Below are 22,999 nucleotides of genomic sequence, written 5' to 3' on the forward strand. Positions count from 1 at the left end.
TCACTGGGTGGTATTCTGAGTGCATGAAACCGCAAAGCCCGCCCCCACAATGACACACTTCCTTTAACAAGGCCACACCCACTCCAACAAAGCCACACCTCCTAATAGTGCCACTCCCTGTGAGATTATGGGGACCAATTACATTCAGACTTTTTCTGCATTCCACGTTTTCTCCTGCTGTGATGAAACACGGTGACCAAAGCAGCCCCTAGTAGGAAGAATTTATGTTGGGTTTATGGTTCCAGAGGGTTAGAGTCCATGATGGCCGAGTGGAGACTGACTGCAGGCAGGAGCTGCTGCTGGGAGCTCACATCTCAAATCACAAAATCTCCTGAAACCCCAAACCTTGCCTCCTCCAGTGATATCCTACCTCCAGCAAGGCCTTGTCTCCTAACCCTCCCCAGATAGCCACCAAGTAGGGGGATCAAGTATTCAGATGCCTGAGACTTACTGGGACATCTTATTCAAGCCCACAGGGTTCTTCCTTCTTCCTGAGAGTTCTTGGAAAGGTTACAAAGTGGCTATAAATGGAAACATATTTTGTTTTGTTTTTCTGACGTTTGACTTAGCTTCTGAGAGGAGTGCATGGCGGTGGTGCTGGGTGATTCTAGGAAAGAAGTAACATTTATTGAGCACTTGCTGGATGCCCAGAACTTTGGAGTGGCAATTGCTTCTGGGGCATTGTGGTGACTTGGACATTGTCAGCTGACACGGCTGACCACCCTCCAAGTGTCTTTTGTGGGAAAAGCGTGGTGTGTGGAGAAACCACCCAACTTCCTGTACGCAGACTTTTGGGACATGCGAGTACATTTACGATATATGTGCAGGCTGTGTCGAGGTCATAGTGGTGGGTATTGCTGGTTCCTGCCACCACGCTATGCACATATCTGTGGGCAGAGAGGGCAGAGTGAGAACAGTTCATATTGTCACCAGTGAGGGCTTCCCGTTGTTGCTACCATAGACTTTGAGAAGAGCAGAGAGATCCCTTTTACCCAGTGAGCTAAGAAGCATTCCCAGGGGAGGAGTGCTCAGAGCTAAGCAAAAAAAAATATATGTTTTTTTTTTTAATCTGTTTGTTTGCTTGCTTTTTCAGAAAAGGCCAGGGTAACCTTGAACTTCTGATCATCACTTGGCAGGGCCAGGGATCAAACCCAGGGCTTCATGCATGCTAGGCAAGCACTCTGTCAACTGAGCTACGTCTCTGACTGCCTGGGTGCCCTGGGCTGCAGGGGGATGGGTCATGGGTTGGATGAGAAGGAAGAGGGTTGAGCAGCTGTGGTTTGGCCCAGGGGTGTGTCTGTGACCAGGTCTCTGCACCCTATAAGGCTCTGATCCCTAGAGTCCCCAAGCTCCTATCCCAAAAGTCGCCATTTCTCATCCTACCATCAGTACAACTCATGCTCCTACAGTGGCCTGGGTGGGGACTTTCAGTCCCCAGGGCCTGATGTCCAGGGTACACCCCAGGGAACATGACCTTCTGCTCTGTGGCCTCTTGACAATAAGCTACCAAGGCTGAGAGGAGATAAGTTCTTGGCAGCCACTATTATCCAAGGACCATGGGGACCCTTCCAGGGAGGCAGGCAGAGGGCTGGAGAGGGCAGAAAAAGGAATGGGGAGGGAGCCATAGGGGAAGGTGATTTACTCTTGCCCCTCCTCCTCCTTCCCACAGCCATTTCCATGGCTGAGTCACCCTCATCCACAAGCCTCCAGGGCTACAGTCCATCCTGGGGACTTCGGGGCAAAGAACATCTCCTGCTTTGTCATCTCTCAGGCTCATCCCTCCCGGGTGCTTGTCGTCAAACTCAGTGCCTTCTTCCAGGCTTACTCCAGCGGACCCTCCCTGGACTCAGTATCCTGGTGGGTCTTATGACTCCCACCTGCCTGCCTTGGCTGCACTTAGCCGTCTGTCGATGGCGGTTTGTGATTAGAAATTCCACTCTGCCCTGGCTGGACTGAGAAACTGGTTTCACAAACCTCTGAGCAGAGCTCCCTCACTGCCTGGAATGCTCCCTGTGCGTAGGGAGTCTTCAAAGTCAGCTTCCTGCCAACAGGAAGGTAGAGAATGTCCCAGATGCGCACTTTGCTTGTTTCACAAACACGATGGCCCACCCATGGGCCAACTCAGGAAGGCTACAAAATGTCCCCTGAAGTCTTTCTCCAGCGTTGGAAAAAGCCTGAGGGAAGAAAAGAACCCTGCTCTTAAGTAAGGTGTCTGTGAAGAGAGAGCACAAGCCCAGCAGTTGTAAATACCTGTGATTCCAGCAGTTGCAAGGTAGGGGCAGAGTGATCAAAAGTGAGGAGGGTTAGCATAGGGACCAGGGGGGCTAGCATAGGGACCAGGCGGGCTAGCATAGGGACCAGGGGGGCTAGCATAGGGACCAGGGGGGCTAGCATAGGGACCAGGCGGGCTAGCATAGGGACCAGGCGGGTTAGCATAGGGACCAGGGGGGCTAGCATAGGGACCAGGCGGGCTAGCATAGGGACCAGGCGGGTTAGCATAGGGACCAGGCGGGTTAGCATAGGGACTAGGGGGGCTAGCATAGGGACTAGTTTAGCTCCCGGGACCCCCCACCTGCATGGTACTGCACACCCAGGGAAGTAAGTTTCTCCATCCCTAAAAAACATCAGTAACTGATGAGTTTTGAGAAGAGTTTCTACTTAACTATCTACATAAGGGAATGTGGGGGTGGGAGTGGAGGTGGGGATCTGGCCTGAGCTAGTTTTGGGTGCATTCACAGTGAGTCCAACTGGTGTCCTCTGGTGAACTTCTAGGAGAATCCCCTGTTGACCATCTTATGCTTATGCGTATTTGGGTGTGCATGTGACTAAAATCATACGTGTCCTGGAAATGGACATGCGCATTTAAAACCCAAGCCTGTCAATCAAAACAGAAGACTACCTGGGCTGCCCCTCTTAACAACTAAACTCCTTCTCTTGGGCCCCATCAAAGGAAACTTCAAAAGAAAGCCAGGGCCTCTGAGTACTGTTTTACTCGGGTGGCCCACCATGACACTTGACAGCAACCTGGTCTGTTCTATTCCTTTGCTTTTGAATGACATTTCCTTGCTACTTTGCAGTCTGTTTTTATTTCAATTATTAGATAATGATGCAAAGAACCCATTAGCCACTGATAACAAAAGTTCAAGGTTACCCTCAGCTATGTTGTTAGCACTAGACCAACCTAGGCCACCTGAGCCCCTTCCTCAAAATCAAATCAAATAAGAGGCTGGAGAGATGGACCAGCGGTTAAGGGCACTGGCTCCTCTTCTAGAGGACCCAGGTTTGATTGCCTGTACCTACATGGCAGCTCACAGCTATCTATAACTTCATTGCCAGGGAATCTGACTCCCTCTTCTGGCATGCTCCGCCATCGGGCACATAAGTGGCACACAGACACACATGTGGACAAAATACACGTATGCATAAAAAGAAACGATTGCTGTTTATAGCAGCAGGCTTTTTTCTATTTGGCAAGGTTCAAAGTGAGGCTATGCCATGGCCACGGTAGGCCCAGAGTGCCAGCTCCTGCCTCCTGTCTCTAATGGCTCCTTCCTGCTCTCTGTGGAAGAGAGCCTGGTTTAGAAGCCTGGGGAGACCCGCTGTATCCATCAGTCACCGGTCCTGTTAGCCACCTCTATTTGTAGGACCAGAGAGAACACTCCAGTGAGAGGCAGTATTAGTCCATGCTTCTTTAACCAGTTACCTGGGCTAATCAGCTTGTAAAGAGGAAAGGCCCATTCGTTTGCTGTTTCGGGAGTTCCAGGCCATGATCTATTGGCGCGGTTGCTTTGGGGCCTATGAAAAGTCAGTCCCGCATGGAGCGAGCACACGGTGGGGAAAAACCACACACCTGTGGCCAGGGAAGTGGTGAAGAGGAAGAAGAAGGGGCTGTGGGGTCAAACGAAGAGGAAGGAGCTGAGGGTCAATTGTTCCCTTCAAGGGCATGCCCCCAGCGAGCTGAACGAGGACTTCTGACTCGGTCTACCTCCTTCAGGCTCCATCAGCTCCCAGTAGCCCCACCCTGGAGAGTAAACTTGGGCCTTTAAGAGATACCTGGTTGGAAAAAAGGAAGATGTGACTTTTCCCTGCACCCCAAGTTCAAAGACTCTCTGAATCCATCCACAGGGCAGATGTTTTTCTCACCCCAAGTCTTGCTCCCTATCTGATTTTGATTCCTTGTTCCTCATGGAACCTAAGGAAGCGCCTGGAACGCAGCAGGAGCTTGTTATGTGCCTGAGGGTTGGAAATGGACCTCTCTAAGTGAAAGCTGTTTCAGCTCAGGGTGAACCAGCCAGGCACTAACACGACGCATACTGAGCACGCACAGGTGCTGGGGCGCCACCCAGGATGGCTTGTTTCCCGGCAGCTTCGCGCAGCTGGGCCTGTCTCTGCCCACGAGAAAGCTGAGCTCCAGGCGGATTCTCAAAGGACCGAGTTCACGTTGGACAACAGAGCTCCCCCACAGAAGGACAAAGAGGCTGCCTGGTCCCACAGTGTGAGGCCTGGCCCACAGACTGCCTGCAGTATATTCTTTTCCCACCGTGTCCCCAAATGGGCATGGCCCGTGCCCCTACCCTCATGCCTGTTAAGCTGAAGCTGTCTCATTTGATAAATGGGCCGTTTGCTTCCTGCGCTGGGGCCAGGATGGCTGGCTGCCTGGGGCAGGGCTATAATTAGTGAAGGAGCAGACTGGATTGCATGCTGGCATTGACCGGTAACTTTGTACCCAGATGGATAAACTGATGTCATCAGAGATGTAGATAGCACTTGGAAATTTTTAAGTTCCTGGGAAGACTCATGCCCGCTTCTCACCATGAACAGCACTGCTCTGAACACCTGCTGGAGGGGCCTGGGTCAGCGTGGGGACAGTGTGAACGGAGATGCCATCTTTGACTCACCAGCAGAGATGGGCCTATGATGGCTTGGTGCGAGGTGGTGAGGGAATCCCAAGGCCTGGGCCTTGGCATCCAGTGTGGGAGCTTTGTCCAGGCTTTGGTGGGCTAGAGTTGTTGCCATCGGCTAGCCTAGGAAGGAACCTGTAGTGGCGTTCTTGATGGGTGACTGCGATCAGACCAAGGGAAGTTTGGTTCACCGCCAGCAAGACTGTCCTGGAGTGGTCCCAGGGCTCCAGAGAGCTTATAAAAATAAAAGAATCCACCCATTGTCCTTCTGCAGAGGGCTGAGGTTGGCTACGTCTGAAACTGTCCCACAGCTCTGGGATTTAAGGGATGGATTCAAAGGCTGAGCAGGGGCTCAGGCTGGAAGGAGGGGTGGGGGCTGGGACGGGCTAGGGGCAGTGAGCAGAGGGAGATAGCAGGCCTCAGGGCCCATTCTGTTGGAAAGATGAACTTTTAACGACAGAATGCTTCCAACTCTCAAGAACATATGGAATCAATTCTGAAAACATTAGTGCGATGAGCCATACGGTTCAGGGACAGGGTGAGAATCAAACTTTTCACCAAGGGACGTGATAAAGCCCCACCCCTGCTGCCCTCAGAACGCTGGGTCCCTGTGTATTTGATTCCTCCACATGTGGCTTCTGACAACCCCTTTGCTCTGAGGGATGTAGTCATCTGTGGTGGGTTGAATGTTTGGTCCCCAGTCGGTGGACTGTTTAGGAAGGATTAGGAGGTGTGGCCTTGTTGGAGAAGGTGGGTCACTGGGGGATGGGTCAGAAGCCTGTGCCAGGCCTAGTCTCACTCTCTTTCTGTCGAGTGCTTGTGGATAAGATGTAAGGTCTCAGCTACTACCCTAGCACCATGCCTGCCCTACTGCAGCCGCGTTCCCTGTCGTGACGGTCACAGGCTCATCGTCTGAAACCGTAAGCAAGTCCCTAGTGGTATGTTCTCTTTTATGGTTGCTGTGTCTTCTCACTGCAACAGAGCTGTGACTAGGAAAACACCCAAAGCCCCAAGGTACAGGTTTCTCAGGGCTGACCCTTCCAAGGCTAGGATGCAGTGAGCAGCCCTTGGACGTGGACTCAGAAGGGGGTCTGGCTTTTTAGGCAGGTGCTCAGCCAGTGAGTTACATCACCAACCACTTCAGACTCCTCCTTTTTGTTTGTTTGTTTGTTGAGACAGGGTTTTCCTGTGTAGCTTTGGCTGTCCTAAAACTTGCTCTGTAGACCAAGCTGGTCTCAAACTCACAGAGATCCAACAGCCTCTGCCTCCCAAGTGCAGTGATTAAGGGTATGAGACTGTGCCCAGCATAAGAATTGGCTTTCTAATGTTTGCCCACTGTATGTCTCAGAGAACCCTGGGAGCTGAGGCCAGTCATGCTTAGACCTTGCTCTGGCTTTTAGAATGCCTCTCACCAGACAGCCTACAGTTACTCTTTCTCTATCAAGAGTATAGTTTATTCCTGTGGATGCCTTTTTCTTGTAGGGAGGTAGTGTGTGTGTGTGTGTGTGTGTGTGTTTGGGGGAGTCTGTCTATCTGTCTGTCTGTGTTATATCTGTTGCCCTGATCATTTAAAAAAATTACCCAAATGGATCATTTTGATCCTTTACCCACAGTTTCCCTGCTTTGGCTAACTTGTCCATACGGAACTGCTGACTGATTCTGTCCATGCCATTAGCCTCCTGGCCATGCATACTAGAGAGACCATTTTAGACCAGGCGGTAGGTCTCAGCCATCTTTGCAAACCAGGAAGACTCAACTTAAAGTCTAAGAGGACACTGGGTCCGAGAGGCCTGGTTTCCTGGTCATCCTGTCAGCTGTTTCTGTGTCATCGTCGGTGTGACTCCCGAGATCTCTGTCACTTCTCAGCATAGCTCGCCAACAGTCAGTAACGTCCCTCACTGGTCTTACTTTGGACGTGGCGTCTGTTACTAGTCCATGCTGCTTTCTGTGGACTGGAGAAGTCTATAGAAGTCCTTGCTTAGACACACTTGGGGGAAGTGATGTCTAACTCAAACCTTGAGGTCTGTGGGAAAGCGCAGCCCGGTTTCCTTCAGCAGACACAGGCTGTAAACGCTGGCCAGACTTCCTCATGTTGGGATTTCCAGGGCAATGGGGGTGCCCTGAACTGCCGAAAGCCTACCTGTCCTGGAGTTATGTCCTGTCTAGGGAGGCATGAGAATAAACAATTAGAAAAGAAAAAAATAAAGGCCGATGAAATAACTCAGCGGGCAAGGGTGCTTGCCACCAAACCCGATGACCTGAGTTCAGTCTTGAGTTTCACATGCTAGAAGGAGAGAACTAATTCCCAAAAGTTGTCTTCTGACCTCCACATGCCCCCCCAATAAAAAAATAAATGTAAAACAATTTTAAAAATAATGAGTGTATATTTAATACTGGTCAGTACAAATCCAAGAGCGGTGACTCACACTGTAATCCTGGGAGGCAGAGGCAGGAGGATCAACAGTTTAAGGTCATTCTGAGCTACACAGCAAGTTCAAGACCAGCCTGGGCTACGTGAGACCCTATATCAACTAAACAAACAAGTTAAACACCCCCTTTCAACATACATAATAAGCACAAATGGGAAGAAATAAATCAGGAAAAAAGATGCAAGGACTTTCCTGGGGAGGGATCCCCACTCCATTAACAATATTTTTTACTCTGTGTGTGTGTGTGTGAGAGAGAGGGGGGGGGGAGAGGAAGGGAGGAATGAGAGTCTCTAATGTCGCCCAAGCAGACCTGGAAATCTCAGTCCCTCCCACCTTAGATCCCTGAGAGGTGAAATTGTAAGCATGCGGACCATAGCAATCGGGGATTTCCAGTTTTTAGTAATGTGGCCCCAAAGGCTTCATGGAGCAGGGTGACAACTGGACACCCCAGAGGATTTTGGGGAGTGTACCATAGGATGTCTAGCATAGGGGAAGCATGTTCTGTCAAAGGGGAGCCAAAGGCCATGGGGTGAGCCCGTTTGTGAATAACAGCCTGGTTTTCCTGGTAGGAAGTTACCCAGTGTGGCTCATGTATGTACCGTGTCTGTGTTAAATGTCGGTAAGAGGATATTGCACTTAAATGCCCTAGAAATCTCTGCTGTTCTGACATTCGGCCTTCTCGATGGTCCTTCTGGAAGGAAATTCCTTGTTTATGAGACTGAGTGAAGCGTTTGCCCCTTGAGCAGCTGGGAAGCGTCCCCAGAGTGGCCCGCCTATTGAGTGTGCATGACAGTGACCCCGTGCCCCTTGTTTTTAGAATGCTCACTAAAACCTTTCGAAAAGCTGCTGGGTAAGCAGGACAGCAGTGTGTTCATACCCATTATTCAGATGAGAATGTAGACTCCTGGCCAGTGCCTGTCCCAGACCTGAGACAAATCCGCATTCTCTGGCGCACGCTGCAGGAAGTGGCGTTTCCCCGTTCCGCCAGCACTGTCCGCTGCAGTTGGTGTCCGTCTTCAGGGCTGTTAGAACATACACTACCACGGAGTTTTCTTTCCTCATAGTTTGGTGGGTCAAAGCCTAAGAAGATCAAGTTGTTGACAGAGTTCTTTTCTTCCAAGCCCTCTTCTTGGCTTACAGATGGCTGTCTTCCTTACGCATCTTCGTGTGGTCCTTCTGTGAGTTTTTGTGTTGTTACCTCTGTCTTCTCCTTCTTCTTCAGACAAGGTCTTATGTATCCCAGGCTGGCCTCAAGCTTGCATGTAGCCAGAGATGTCCTTAAACCCCAGTTCTCCTGCTTTCACCCTTCAAATGCTAAACCGTCACCCGGTTTATGTGGTGCTGGGACTTGAACCCAGGGCATCTGCGTTCTAGGCTAACACTCTACCAACTGAGCTACCTCCCGGCCTGTAACCAACTTAACACTCATACTGGACTAGAGCCACCTTAATGATCTCATTTTAACTTAATTACTGCTTCCACAGTCTCAAGTCCAAATATAGTCACATTTCGAGGCACTGGTTTGTGGGGACGCATAGTTGAGCCCACAGCATCGGCTCTTGTGTGCAGTTCCCTGGGGAGCCCATGTCTTGGGGCTGGGATCACAGTTTCAGAGAGAACCTTTGAGTAAAGTCAAGTAGCTGCCTGACATCTTCCTCCTCCCTGCCCCACCCACCTTTGGAGGCGGGATCTCTTGTAGCCAAGCTGTCTCCAAACTACCTGAATGAATGACTTGAAACTTCTGAGCTTCCTAACCCCACTGTCTAAATGCTGGGATTATAGGTGTGCACCGCTGCCCCTGGTTTATGCTCTGTAGTTGGTCAAACCTAGGGAGGGCCTCCTTCAACAGCCCCTCACCCTCCGCTTTTATTTTTATTTTTTATTTTTTGCAGTTGATTGGGGGCCTGGTCCTGTCAGTGGGGATCTATGCAGAGGTGGAGCGGCAGAAATACAAAACCCTGGAGAGCGCCTTCCTGGCCCCGGCCATCATCCTCATCCTCCTGGGGGTAGTCATGTTCATTGTCTCCTTCATCGGGGTGCTGGCTTCCCTCCGGGACAACCTGTGCCTTCTCCAGTCGGTAAGTGACTCCTCCCAGCCCCAAGATGGAGGGAGTTGTTCTTGGTGTCTCCAAGAAAGTTGAAGAGCCTGTCCCTCTGCCTTGGCCAGCTGGGTTCCTTCTGTCTCTCACACCATCCAGCTGCCCCAGAACATTTCCTGAATCGGCCACTGTAGCACAGTGGTCCATATCCGCCCCAGCGACCTCATATCAGCCTGTATGTACATCTGACTTGGATACTGCTGTGGTCTCTGGATTCCCAGTTGTCATAGGGGAGATGGTGGTCATCTGAGATCAAGCAAAGCTGGGGGATGGGAGCATGAATCATGGGCTCATGCAGCCAGCAAACCTATGGGGGCCAAGGGGCCTCGCGGCACCACCAGGCAAGGCTGGGCAGTCTGTTTTGCCACCTCCATCAGCACTGCCCCTGCCTACCGTCTTCAGGCACAGAATCTTGATTGCTTCTGAGCCCAGGGTGTCTTTCTTGGCCACTCTGGCCAGAGTCCCAGTACACTGGAGCACCTGGCTCAGATCATGTGCCCATCAGGTGGAGAGTTGTAGTCCACACAACCCTTGTCGATAGCTGAGGGGAGACACCCAATCCTGGGAACACTGAGTGTGCAGGTCCTTGTCCTCTGATGCATGTGTGTCTTCCCCTCTTTGACCTCATCATCCCTCTGATGGATGGCTTTGTAGTCACACACAAGCAGGGTCTTGGTACTGCCCAAGGCTGGGACTTGCTAGAATCAATCTGGTCAATATCTTTTCTCAAATAAAAGGTGGAGTGTGTGTCCTTAAACTTCAAGTGCCTCTTCTGTACTTGGCTGACTAGGAAGCCACTTCTGAGCTATTTAGGGGGACAGTGGAGTACCAGGGACAGGAAGTGCTATCCAGGCTGCTCCCTCTGGCTGTGTTAGAGGGAGGACACCAGTCTAATTGGGGGAGGAGCCTACTGTTTGTCTACCCTGCCCCCCCCCCCTCACACACACTAGGATTCTTGGGGCAAATATGAGGAGTATCTGCCTGGGGCATCTCAGTCACTCTCTAGAGTCAAGCCTTCCTGAGCAGCGCCCTGTGTTCTCTAGGAGGACAGCAGGGCCCCATCAGGGAAGACCCCCATCTTATTGTGCTTGATAGTGCAGCAATAGTGCAGGTGTGGAGTTCTCTGAGCCTTCCCTTGACTCCCCGGATGAATCTCTGAATCTTGTCTTCCAGTTTATGTACATCCTGGGGATCTGCCTCATAATGGAGCTTATCGGCGGCATAGTGGCTTTGATCTTCCGGAACCAGGTAGGCCTGTGGGTTCGCCGTCAGCTATGTATGTATTGGACACCCACGGTGTGTGTCCTGGGCTTTACCCAGGGTGCTGCCGTGGACAGGGTAGACAGATGGTTTCTGTGAAGTTGGGTGACCTGGGATAGGCCATACAGCACCGTATCATGGCAAGGGACTGGGTGAGCAGAGGTGGGAGGAACCACTGGGCACACTGGGAGAACAGTCTGGACTGGAGTCTGCTTGACTCGTGGGGTAAGGTGTAGGGAGAAGGATGGAAGGTGAAGTTGGCAGGCTGGCGTGGGGGGTACATAAGTGCTCAGAGGCTATTGGCCAAGTGGAGAACGGGCAGTAGGGAAGTAAGGACAACATAGGAGTCTAGCCCAGAGACTGTGACAGTCATCTAGAGGCAAAGGGACGGTGGCTCAGATGGAAGTGGAGGCAAATGTGCCCAGGTCTGACACAGTGGGATTTGATGTTTTTGTGTTTTGGGCCATTGTACTGCATATAGGACTGAGGGAAGGGACAAGCTGAGTGAGTGATGCCTGATACCCAAGCCCAGCAGTGTCCATCAGTGCATGAGTTTCAGAGTTCCGGGTCCCAGGTGCCTTCACAGTCTACACTCAGGTGCCTCATACTATCTGGAGGCCTTGGTCAGGTCACGTGGCTTCCTTGACCCTGAGTACTCCCTCCTCCCAGAGTTTGGGGTGAATAGGGTGAAGGGGGGAATGTGATGAGCAGGGCATGGTTCAGGCCTGTTCTAGACCCTCCTCAGCATCTCTTGTCTGAGATCCCATTAGTGATGGGGTAGAGCGTCTTCCAACTCAGGGTGTTGTCTTTTTCCTCGGGATGCCACACAAGCTGGGCAAGCGGTCTACCACTGAGCTGCACACCGAGCTCTGGCTTGTCTCCTGTTAGCTTCCTCCCCTGCCTTCCTCCTCATTGGGTGTTACAGGTAGGGCTTTGTCCCTGACCTTCCAGGTACTGTTAAGACTGTGTCTCATCAGGAGGCAGAGGTGGGCAGATCTCTGTGAGTTCAAGGCCAGTCTAGTCTACATGGTCTAGCCAGTTCCAGGACAGGCAGGGCTATGTGGAAAGACCCTGTCTCAAAACAATAAGAATGTGCCTTAAGGGCTGTTGTTGAACCATGTAACTTGTCAGAAGTTGATTCTAAGTCACCAGTAACTGTCCCAAGCCCTCAAAGAGCGACATGTCTGATCCCTACTCCATCCTGCATTGGCATGGTGGTGTTCTGACCCAGAAGGGGACATGAACAGTGGGGCCTGACCCTAAGCAAATGTAGGACCTCGAGATCTGCTTCCTAATGAGTGAGAGAGGTCCAAGGGTCTGGGGAGAGGACCAGTTCCCATTGTGTTGATGGAGAGTCATCAATGCCCAGAGAGGTTAAGAAGCCCTTCCAAGAACAGAAAGGTATGCGTGTATATTTTTTGTGTGTGTGTGTATGTGTGTGTGTTTTGTTTTCTGAGACAGGGTCTCCATAGTCTTGTGACCTCAAACTAGCTGTGTAGGAAGGGTGACCTTGAGCCTACTGCCTGCATCTCCCCAAAGCTGGGGTCACAGACATGTGCCACTACACCCCAGGCCCCTTGCTCTGTTTCTTCTTTCTTCTTTTCAGAGCATGTCTTCTGAGCTGGTACTGGTTCATCCCCCAGCAGTCTTGAGTAGAGAGAGGTGTTTATTCCAGCTGTTTATAGTTGTCTATGCTTTCCTGTGTGGTCAGCAGGTCTCTCCATTGGCCAGTGGTCTTGCAGGGGTCTAGGTTAGCACTTTCCTGGATGAGTCCCAGGGCCAGCTCATCGTCAGGGCCATTCATGGCTTTAATAAACCTGTCCTTTCCAAGAGAGCTAGTCCTCTCCAAGGCTGTCAGGTTTGTCATTTCCCAGTGCTTTAAAGGTCAGGCATGGCCATGACATCACTTCCTTCTTTTAAATGAGGGAACTGAGCTGAGTGAAGGCCACTGCCTTGGGAACCTCTTGGGACCTTCAATCCTCACAGCTTAGGAAGCCAAGGCCTGGGTCAGGAATGATTTTTTCTAGTTATCCCCACACCCTATGGGCTCCATGGCCATGAAATGTGTGCTTCATAGTTTGTGAGGGAGTTCAGGGCTGTCCCTCAACGACTTGGTAAATTTGAGGCTAACCTCAGCTACTTGAAACCCCGTCTCAAAACTAAACAAAACATGCCAAAGGCCAGGTATGATATAGCACATACCTTTAATCCCAGCACCCAGGATTTATAGCAGGTGGATCTCTGTGAGTTCAAGGCCAGCCTGGTTTATATAATAAGTTCCAGAACAGCCAGGGCTACAAAGCTAGAGAGACTCTGTCTCAAAACAAACAAACAAACAAACAAACAAACAACAACAACAAATCTGTCAAAGCCATTCTAAAGGACGAGAAGAGATGTTCTCTTGGTCAGCGCCTTTCCCAACGCTCTACGCTGTAGGACTACCCCGTGTTCAGTTCCCCAAACTGTCCCTTTGGGTCGTTATGAAGACCATTGTGTAGGTAGGACTGTCAAAGCGGGTGGGGAAGCCTGTTTGAAGATCCCTCAGCATTTTCTTGTGGGTTTGCCAGGGACCCCTCTGGAATGACCTTACCAGATGAGAATGGCTCAGAGCTGGTCTCTGTGGCCCCGAAAGCAGGGCAGGTGACCACTTCTGTGACCCTTCTTGGGGAACAGAGCTTCTAGGTTTGTTTTGGTTTGTTTGTATTGCCTGCCTTGGGGAACGGGGTCACGAGCAAGGAATCAGGAACAAAAGAAAATAAACATATAAAATAGTGACACAGGCCTATAGCCCGTGGGGACCATTTCCGGTCCCATGACCAGGGAGAATGAAACAGGAGGAGGGTGGCTGAGGCTCTGGGGCCAACCTGAGCTACATAGTGAGTTCCAGACTAGCCAGGGGTATATAGCAAGACCCGGTCTCAAAATTAAAAAAAAAAAATCACAATATATAATATTTAAGGTTGTTTGAACACAGCAGACGTAGCGGCTCATACCAGTAATCCCTGAACTTCTGGAGGCTGAAGCTGGAGAATTGCAACTTTGAGGCATATGTAGGTTACATAGTAATTACTTATTTCAAAAATTAAAAAAGAAAAAAGCTGGAGAAACTGCTGGAACCAGAGGGGTGGGATGGGTTGGTTTTTCTCTATTATTTTTTTCTAGCTCCTAAAGTTTTCTTTCTCGTTTTTTGTGGTGTTGGTGGGGAATGCTACATTAAGCAACAAAAACAGCAGCAACAACAAAAGCAACCAGTGCACCCCTCTGGCTCTCGGCAAATGATTTTGTCAGAGAGGAGACAGGCCAGTGCTGAGTGTGGGGGAAGAAGAGGCTGCTGAGTGGGGGAGGGGTCAGTGATGAGGAGGGAACAGGGAAGGGGGTGTGTGCCCAAGTCAACTGCTTCCTCAGGAGAAGGCAGATTTCTTTAGCCATTGTAGAAGAAGTTCAGTGTTGAATGCTTAGATACAAGAAGAAACTGCCCCTGTGCTAAGTGAGGTATCTGCACACAGGGGAACCCAGCAAGCAGAGTGCAGGGCCACCTCGTCTGTGCATGTGTGTGGTGTGTGGTGTGTGCTGGGGAGTCAAGTGGGGGCCAGCAGAAAAATGTCCGGTGCTTTGATCCTGAGCATAGTAAGGGGACTTGGTGGCCCCACAACCTGAGCTATATTCTCCGTTCTTACTGTTGGCCTAGCTTGCCTGAGGTCTCAAGCACTGTCAGAAGCTTTGGGCAGCCTGCAGAGAGGCCCAGAGCATTTTTTATCCCCAGAGGGGCTGTATCCTGGAGCAGCCAGCCTGCGAGATGCTCTTGGACTCCTTCACACTTGGCTCCTGCACAGGGAGCTGTACCACACACACCTCCATCCGTTTAAAATAGTCTAAGACTTCCCTAGGGTGTGGCGGGGGCATCCAAGGCTAGAAATTCAGATTTAAAGGAGAATTCTGGAAAGGATAGGTCTGCACGGCATCCTCTGGTGGCAATACACACTTAGAGAAGTCACGTGGCCTTTGATGTTTGCCTGCTCCAGGTCATGTGCCTGTTGTGGTATGTGCCAGCCCTGGTGAAAGGCAGCTTCCTGGCTGAAGTAGCTCCTGTTGGTGTGACCTGGTTGAGAGTTGGGTGTGGTGTGGCTGGCCGCCGGCAGCAGCTGCAGAAGCTAGAGTTTCCTCTTCTGTGCCCTGTCCCTCTTCTGATTGACCCCAGCTCCCTTGAATCATGCATGATAGGTGCTGTGAACACTAGCAAACACTTTATGATTAGGAAACCGCACAACCCGAGTGCATCATGGGAACTTGTTACATCTTTCCAATGACCACAGCCAAGGGACCACCTTGGTGTCTTGTTCATGTTCCCAGGAAACACACCACATGCGCAATTCCAGGAGCAGTGCAGGTTTGCAGCAGCCAAAACAACGCCAAGAACCATCTCATTGAGCTGGCCGGGCCATGACTATCTGTTCCCCCGTGTCTAGTCAGGGAGGTTCCCCACAGGGCCTTCCCTCATAACAGGGGCAGTACAGCTTCCTGGATGGGAAGATGGTCCTCATATGGGTATACGGGGTTTCCTGGTGTGTTGGTCTGTCTTGGTGGGGCCAGCACATACCTCGGATCCTAGCAAGACTTAGCAGGGGAGGGAGAACACAAGAGAGAGAGAATAGATGATGGATGGATGGATGGATGGATGGATGGATGGAGAGAGAGAGAGAGAGAGAGAGAGAGAGAGAGAGAGAGAGAGATGACAGACCGACTGACCCCACAGGCTACCCTGGCCACTGTGCCCCCCTGTCCTCATCTATGCCATGGCCTGCCCTGAGGGAAGGGCCTCCATGGAGATCTAGAATGGCTGAGGTAGAAAGGGAGGACCGTGCTGAGTGAGCTCTGTGTCCCCAGTGTGCCCAAAGAGTGGAAAGAGGCCGTCACATCACATTTCCAACCTCGTGGCCAAGGCAAGCCCCTGACCCTGGTGTCACCCACATGCCCTAGCTCAACCAGTGAAGCCCTGCAGTGCATGGGTCAGGGCTGTGAGCTCATTCCCTCACCCCCTCGGGTGGCAGACAGACCTCACCCTCATGTCCTGTTTCTTATTCATCCCCACCCAACCCCGGCCAGCTGGCCTGTCACCACATCCCCCAGAGGACCAGGCAGGCAAGGTTAGATGGGAGGTCAGGCTAGGATTTGGTTGGTCCTACTTCTGCCTATGCAGTGTGGCTGACAGGCAGGTGGGCCACTCAACCCCTACCCTGGGGTCCGGTGCCAGACCCACGAAGGGCTGTGTGCCGATGACCTCAGAAACTCTTGTAGAAGCCTGTGGCTTCTCTTTCCTCTTAGGGTCTAGGCTGCCGCTGGTCACCAGCAGAGGTGTGGGGGAGGGGAGGGGAGGGCCTCCAGGCTCTCAAGTCAGGCCCTGCTCTCTCTTAGCCGCACCTGAACCGGGGCTTTCTTAGCCTGTAACCTGGAGTGTGGTGGGCTGGCGGGCTGACATTTTGGTCAGCTGGGGGACCTTGGATAAGGCATACTGATCTCAGGGCTGCAAGTGTCTCATATAAGCTCCAGGATGCTCATACTAGGGGCTGCCGCTCTGGCAGGAGGTCCTTTGGGCAAGGGGTAGGCCTTACCTCCCCTGGGGACTGAGCTTCCTCTGTGGCCTTATGAAGTCATCCCCCACACCCCCAGGGATCTGTTTCCCACTTGCAGAGATGTCTGTCTTATCGGGACCAACCATGTACCCAGCATCCGTGAATGAGCACTTTGAGGGATTCAAACTCCTGTCACCCCCCAGAAGGCTGACTGTCTTTGTCTCCCTATTTTGTGGATGAGAGAAGGAGGCTTGGAGATTAAAAGAAGTACCTGGGGCCTGGTGGCGGCAGGGACTATGGCCTTAACCATGAGACTTGATGGCCCTTTTAGCTTTATCACTAATGCTTAGGTCTGGAAGGTCCCCAGGGTTGATCACCAATGGGAAACTCAGCCCTAACAGGGCCTGGAAGCTGGCCCCTGCCATCCCAGCGTACCTCATGGTGCCTCCCCCAGGAATTGTCTGGCTCCTCTGTCCTGTACTAGAGCCAAGAATGCCTTTTGTCCCCAGTCTCTGCTGGTACTCTGCCTCTGCTCTGAAAGCTCCGATTGTCACAACAAGCCTGTGACTGAGCTGCCCACTCCCCCACCCCAGCCCTGCCTGCTGTGGAGCCTTTGTATTCCGGAGACCTCAGCACAACAACCGGCTGTTGATCCCGAGAGCCCAGCGTGACTGGGAGAGGGTGGCGTTCCAGTGCCCTTCCGGGTGGAGACTGACTGTGCCCAAACTGGGAGGAGACTGTGTGGCCTGAGGGGCAGAGCACAGAGTGATGAAGAGAGAGGCCCATGTAGGGGGGTCAGGGGACCTGGATTCCAGTCCTGACCAGCCCGCTCTGTGACCCAGGGAAGTCTGTCCTCTATCTTCCCTTTCTCCCAGCTCCATAGTACTCTTCCCCTGGGGCCTCAATTTCCTTCTTCGTAAAGCAAGAGGTTGGGTGGTGAGAGTGTGGCTGAGGGGCTGGAGCATCAAAGGAAGATTCCAGCTCAGGCCTGTTGCTGGGCAGAGGAGAGAATACCTGTCAGGAATCAGGAGGGTTGAGGCCCAGCTCTAGCACACTGCTCTTCAGAGTTGGAGCCTGGCAAGCCAGGCTCTCAGGACCTGGGCTTTGGAAACCTGGGGAATATTTGTAAGCTAGGTAGTCTCAGGTGTTCAGGGTGGGGCGTGGGGGAGACCTACTCAGGTAGGTGGGAACCGTTGGCTACACTGCTGTGCTATCCTAGACTTCTAGAATAATCTGGGCCTAGCCCCTGATGTATGCTCCTTCTCCTTGGCTGTATTGTTTCCTTCTGTATAGACCATTGACTTCCTGAATGACAACATTCGGAGAGGAATTGAGAACTATTACGACGACCTGGACTTCAAGAACATCATGGACTTTGTTCAGAAGAAGGTGACACGGGGAACATGGGGTCTGAGGGGCGCCTCCAGGACCCTTGTCCCTGTCCTGAGCCTCTGTTCCAGAGAGTGGGGCGAAGAGCCAGCTGACCTATACAGTCCCAATGCAGGTGGCTGACTGTGGGTGGCCCTTCAAACATGGAGAACAACTCACAAGGCCAGATGTCACTCTGGCTATTTTGTAGGGCCCAGCCCCTGGAAGACAGGGATCTCCTTCTCTCGGGACTGGCTAGCCTTCCCCCAGGGTCCAGCCTACTGGACCCGGTCCCTCAGGTGTGGAGAGTTTACTTCAGCAAAGCTGGGGAAAAAACTCTCTCCCAATTCCAGCTCTCCCCGTTGGACATGGGACAAGACTCCTCCCACCCCTCTCACACACCTTTGAATGTGATGACGATTGTGTGTCCTTTTGGGACACTATCCCTCTCCCCGAGGCCCAGCCCAGTTTGTGGGTGGAAGTGGGGTCACCCTTCCCTGGGGCTGGGCTGCCTTTTCTTTGTCCTGAGGCGCAGGTTTCTCGTCGTCTCGTTTCACAGTGGCTGTGACTTGCTCAGCTTCTTTCTGAAATGCTCAGAGCAGAGCCAGTACAGTAGGGGGTCACCCTCACTCACTGGGTGGGGACGGTGATGTTGGAGGGTCACAGGCCCTTCCCGAGCATGGCAGTGGGTGTTCCTGGTCCCCTGAGCCTTCAGTGGAGGCCAGCTTCACCACACCCTGGGGCCTGTGGCTCTGTGTTTCTCTGTAGGAGAAACAGGTGCAGCTTCTGGGAGATTGCTTCCTGCCATCCGTGTGCCTGGCAGCCCAGGCTGGGAGGACCGAGTCATTCTCCTGGTAGATGCTTTTGTTGGAACCAGCCCTTAGCTGGCTCAGAGATGTCATTTCTCCGTGGGTGGGGGCAGGAGGTGACTAATGCTCACTGGGCCTTGCGCAGAACGCTTCCCTCAGGGCCTCTCCTACAGTCCAGCTCGGTCCCACGGAGCCAGCATTGCAGACAAGCATCCGAGACCCAGAGAGGCTGATCCCCTTGCCCTTGGTCACACACCCGGGGTGTCGATGGGAGGATTTGAATGTATCTTGTCCAGCAACAGAACACATGGCCCTTGTACAACACTGCAGATAGGCACTAGTGGATCCCAAGGAAGGCCTGGTGGCTGCCAGGGCACCGTGGAGACGGCTGAAGGGTCCAGATGTGTCTACCTGGACTCTCACCACACACTCCTTCAGCTTCCCGCTCCTGGAACAGTCCCAGACCTCTGTTTACTCTGGATGATGGATCTTTCCACATTGGTCTCTGTTCCCTGAACCTTATCCCCTCCACTCACAAACTTTTCCACTCGCTGCTGATGTACAGGGCCTTTACACATACGTGTTGACTGTCTCTTCCTTGTTCATGTTTCAGATGACATGTCCTCTCCTTTGAGCAGTCTTTCCTGTCCTCCCAACATAAAGTCACCCCCCCCCTCCCCTGCCTTCCCTGTGCCCAGGTATACAGCACCCCTTCCTGGTCACACCCTCCCCCAGGTAGTTTTGGGATAGTTTTGTTTGTTTTTTTGTTTTTGCTTTTGAGAGAGTCTTATCCTGTAGCCTAGGCTGTCCTAGAACTCACTATGTAGCCCAGGTTGGCTCCACACTGTACCATTCCTCCTGTTGGGAATCCAGGCGTGCCTGCATGCTTGACCATGGCTCTCACCACTTAGCCAGTAGGTCTATCTCCCAGGGTGATTTTACCTTGTCCAGGAGGAAGTCATCCAGCTGGTCCTTCTGCTGCACCCCACCCCCCCACCCCAAGCTGGCCCTGGTGTACAGAAGGGAGAGGTGGGAGGGGGAGACTATGGCAGTTTATTCTGGTCTCCAAGGTCAGGATGGAGCAGGGCTTCCATGGGACCTGGCCTCTGAGGCTGTCTTCTTCGGCAAGACCCCTACCCCAGGGGGTTGAAGATGGAGAAGGATGCAGATCGGTTGCCAGGGAGACTCCCTTTCTAGTGTCTAGTCAGCACCTGGTGTCCAGTTGAAGTAGTCCTGCCTTACCGTGCATGGCTTTCCAGGGTAGAGAGTTCACCCCTTTTTGTATGGCTGTGCCGCTCTTGATTCCTCTGGCCTAACAGAAGATGGCTTCATGAGGCCCTGGCACTCGGACCTCCACCCTGGCACTCGGACCTCCACCCTGGCCCTCCTGCCCCCTCCCTGGCCCCCCACCCCCTCCCTGGTCCCCCACCCCCACCCTGGCCCTCCCACTCCCACTCTGGCACTCAGACCTCCACCCTGACACTCCCACCCTCACTCTGGCACTCCTACCCCTCCCTGGTACTCCCCCTCCCCACCCCCGACACACACTGACCCTGGCTTTGCCAATGACTCAGATCAGTGTGCTTTCTTCCTCAGTTCAAGTGCTGCGGTGGAGAGGACTACAGAGACTGGAGCAAAAACCAGTACCATGACTGCAGCGCCCCCGGACCCCTGGCCTGCGGGGTGCCCTATACCTGCTGCATCAGGAACACGGTAACCGCAGGGGTGCTGGGTGCAGGATCCCCCAGCTGGTCGGGCTCTGGCAGAGGGGAGCTGGGTGGGCAGCCTCCTCTGTGGGTGTGTCAGTGAGCATCTCTGGAGCATGTGCATGGCCCGGCCCAGGCTCTTTGTATCCACAGCAGGGATGCAAAGGGAGGACCTGGGGAGGCCAGAGGCACTGTTGCAAACCCCCTCTAGAAGACTTGCCCAAGGTTGGCAGGGCTGGCATGGAATGCAGCTGTGTCAGGCCAGGCGCCCAGCAGGGGCAGCCAGCTCCACCCCGTACAGTGCAGGCGTGGTGAGCAGTGCTGTGGCCAGCAGGGACGTGGTGATGTAAACACCAGCCTCCACCTTTCCCTGGCAGGAGCCTCTCAGCTGTTTCCCCAGCCATCTGGGATGCTGAGCTGTGCCGTCACCACGACATCAGTCCTGATGTATGACAAGTCTATCAGGCACTGCCCCGTTTCTGGACCGAGCCCGAAACAAAAGCCTCGCAATTACTCCCCCACCCCCCCATGCACACACCCTCGTGCAAAGTCTCTTGTTGATGGTTCCAACAGCTGTGCTTACCACCCCAGCCAGTCACCATGGGAACAGAGTGGCTGTGGGCGGGGCTTCTGCCCAAAGTCTGGACCAGAGCCAAATGAACTTGCCCTGTGAAAGGCGGGGTGGAGGGACTTTGGAAACCCCAGGCCTCTGAGGCTGATGAGTGCTGTGGAAGGCTCCCCGGGTTTGCAGAGAACTGCAGAAGGTGACCCTGAACTTCATCGCCCATGAGTGCACTTTGGGTGTCCAAGATGAATTGTGGAAGCCCGGTGTGTCTTCCTTCATTTGCTTATTCATTTAGCAACCATTGACTGAAGACCTACTGTGTGCCTGACATATTGCTAGGCTCTGGAGGGACTGCAGGCACACGTAGAAGTCTCTCCCAAATGGGGACGATTTAGTGAGAGAAACCGACAACGTAAGTGACAGAGGTTTGAAGGAGACACTAAGGAACATTCAGGGAGGCTGCAGTTTTAGATACAGAGGTGGATTGTGAGAAAAACCCCGAAGGAGTGGGGGAGTAAGCTGCACAAGTGTTTTTGGCCAGGGGAACCCCCAGCAGAGAGAGTGTCAGGTGCAAAGGTCCTGGGATAGGAATTGCCCTGGTGTGTTTGAGAACCAGCAGGAAGGCCTGTGTGACCAGATATTAGACTGAGAGTAGGGAGTAGGGGAGATTCAAGGTGGTACCCTGAAGACCACAAGGTGGTGTCCTCATGAGTGACAGAAGTCAGCAGGAGGGCAGACTGCAGGGCACACACAAGCAAGCAAACACCAAGTGGGAGGGGGAGGGTGGGGGTGTGAGCAGTGGCGGAGGTTCGGGTGCCCTTTGGGTGCGAGTCTCCGCCAAATCTATACATATGATCCTTCCAAGTTGACTCGCGCCGAGGCAAGGGAGCCAGGCTCTCACACTACCATGTCCCCTGGCGTCATGCAATCCCACCTCCAGCTGCCCAGCGAGGTCTCTCTTGCCGCCTCTTTCTCAGCTACGTCATTCCCTAATCACGTCCATCGCCTTCTCTCTAGGCTACCAGTGCCGAGGCGGGGGCTTCGTTTTGTCCACTGTGCGCCAAGCCTCTAAAATGGAGACTGATAGCAACAAATGCCAGCTAACCTTTGTTCATTAAGTGAATGGCTGGCCCTTCCCTCCAGGGTCAGTGCCATGTGAGCACTGGGCACTGCTAGGTCTGAGGGCACCCGGGGGAGTGTCATAACTGAGAAAGGTTATTCTGTGCCCACACCAAGTCCTGCCGCTTTGAATGATCTGATGACATCTGGGACTGGGGTTGTAAGCAGTGTCACCCTGGCCAGAGCCCTTCCATGCACTTGTCCCTGTGACTGCAGGTTCCCAGGTCACGGTCCCTGACTTTCCAGAATTGCCCCCCACCCCACCCCTGACTCTATCAAGTGCCGCCTCCTCTCCATCCTCTTGGGGTTGGATCCCGGAAGCGATGCCTCACTTACATATGCAGGGACCCAAATTGGATCCAGGCTGGACCTGGGACTCCACCTCTCCCCTTATGACTGAAGATGTGACCAAACAGGGCACAGGCAGTGATGGGAAGTGCCATGGAGCCTACTTGGAAAGGAATTTGATGGGGGCTAGAGCCCAGCCACAGGGTTGCCGCATAAATCAGTCAGCAGGGAGCCCTGGAGCATGGCCCTTTTTTCAGAGAGGAACTTCTATGACCCTGGTGGTGAACCCAGTGTTGAAAGGGCAGGGAAGCGTGGCCAGTGGCCCAGCCTTGCCCTCAGGTAAACCGCAGCTGGCAGGGGGCCCTGTTGTGGTTTGAGTAGTTCCTTTCTGAGAGCCTGTCAAGTAGGAACAGCCTGGCTGGACTGGGAAATACAGATGGGTCAGCAGAGGGGCGGGGGTGCCTCAGGAGTGCTTCTAGCTAAAGAGCTGGACTGCAGTTGGCGGAGGGGTTATCTCCCTCAGGGACCCCCAGGGAGGGCGGCGGGTCTGCCCTTGGCTCTCCACTGGGCATTTCTTGAGGAGGGAACTAAGAAACAGGCTGGAGCTGGCTGCTGGAGGCGGGAAATCTCAGCTCCCTCCACACCAGACTGTATACCCACCCCTCGGCTCTTTCATCTGTAAAAGGCATGTCCTTCAGATTACAGCCTGTAGAGTCGTGATTTGTGATATGTTTCTGTTTCAGACAGATGTCGTCAACACCATGTGCGGCTACAAAACAATTGACAAGGAGGTAAGGGCTTGAAAACCTTCCGTCCCCAGAAATGGTGTTCCTCTTGTTCCCCCCCCCCCCAGCTGATGGAGGGTCTCTTGTCCAACCCCCCCCC

At 53.0% G+C, this 22,999-nt stretch overlaps 1 protein-coding gene across 1 annotated transcript in view; it reads left to right on the plus strand.

Annotated features, from left to right (window-relative positions):
* The window catches only part of Tspan15 (tetraspanin 15), a 41,284-nt gene that overhangs the window by 16,310 nt on the left and 1,975 nt on the right, over nt 1-22,999 (plus strand). The window contains exons 2-6 of the mRNA XM_050141935.1: nt 9,223-9,408; nt 10,603-10,677; nt 17,553-17,648; nt 20,033-20,149; nt 22,858-22,905. Of these exons, the coding sequence (XP_049997892.1) occupies nt 9,223-9,408; nt 10,603-10,677; nt 17,553-17,648; nt 20,033-20,149; nt 22,858-22,905 (522 nt within the window). The remainder of the gene's footprint in view (nt 1-9,222; nt 9,409-10,602; nt 10,678-17,552; nt 17,649-20,032; nt 20,150-22,857; nt 22,906-22,999) is intronic.

Source organism: Alexandromys fortis, unplaced genomic scaffold, assembly GCF_014885135.2.
Source record: "Alexandromys fortis isolate MF-2015 unplaced genomic scaffold, M_Fortis_MF-2015_v1.1 scaffold_9, whole genome shotgun sequence".
Taxonomy (NCBI): Eukaryota; Metazoa; Chordata; class Mammalia; order Rodentia; family Cricetidae; genus Alexandromys; species Alexandromys fortis.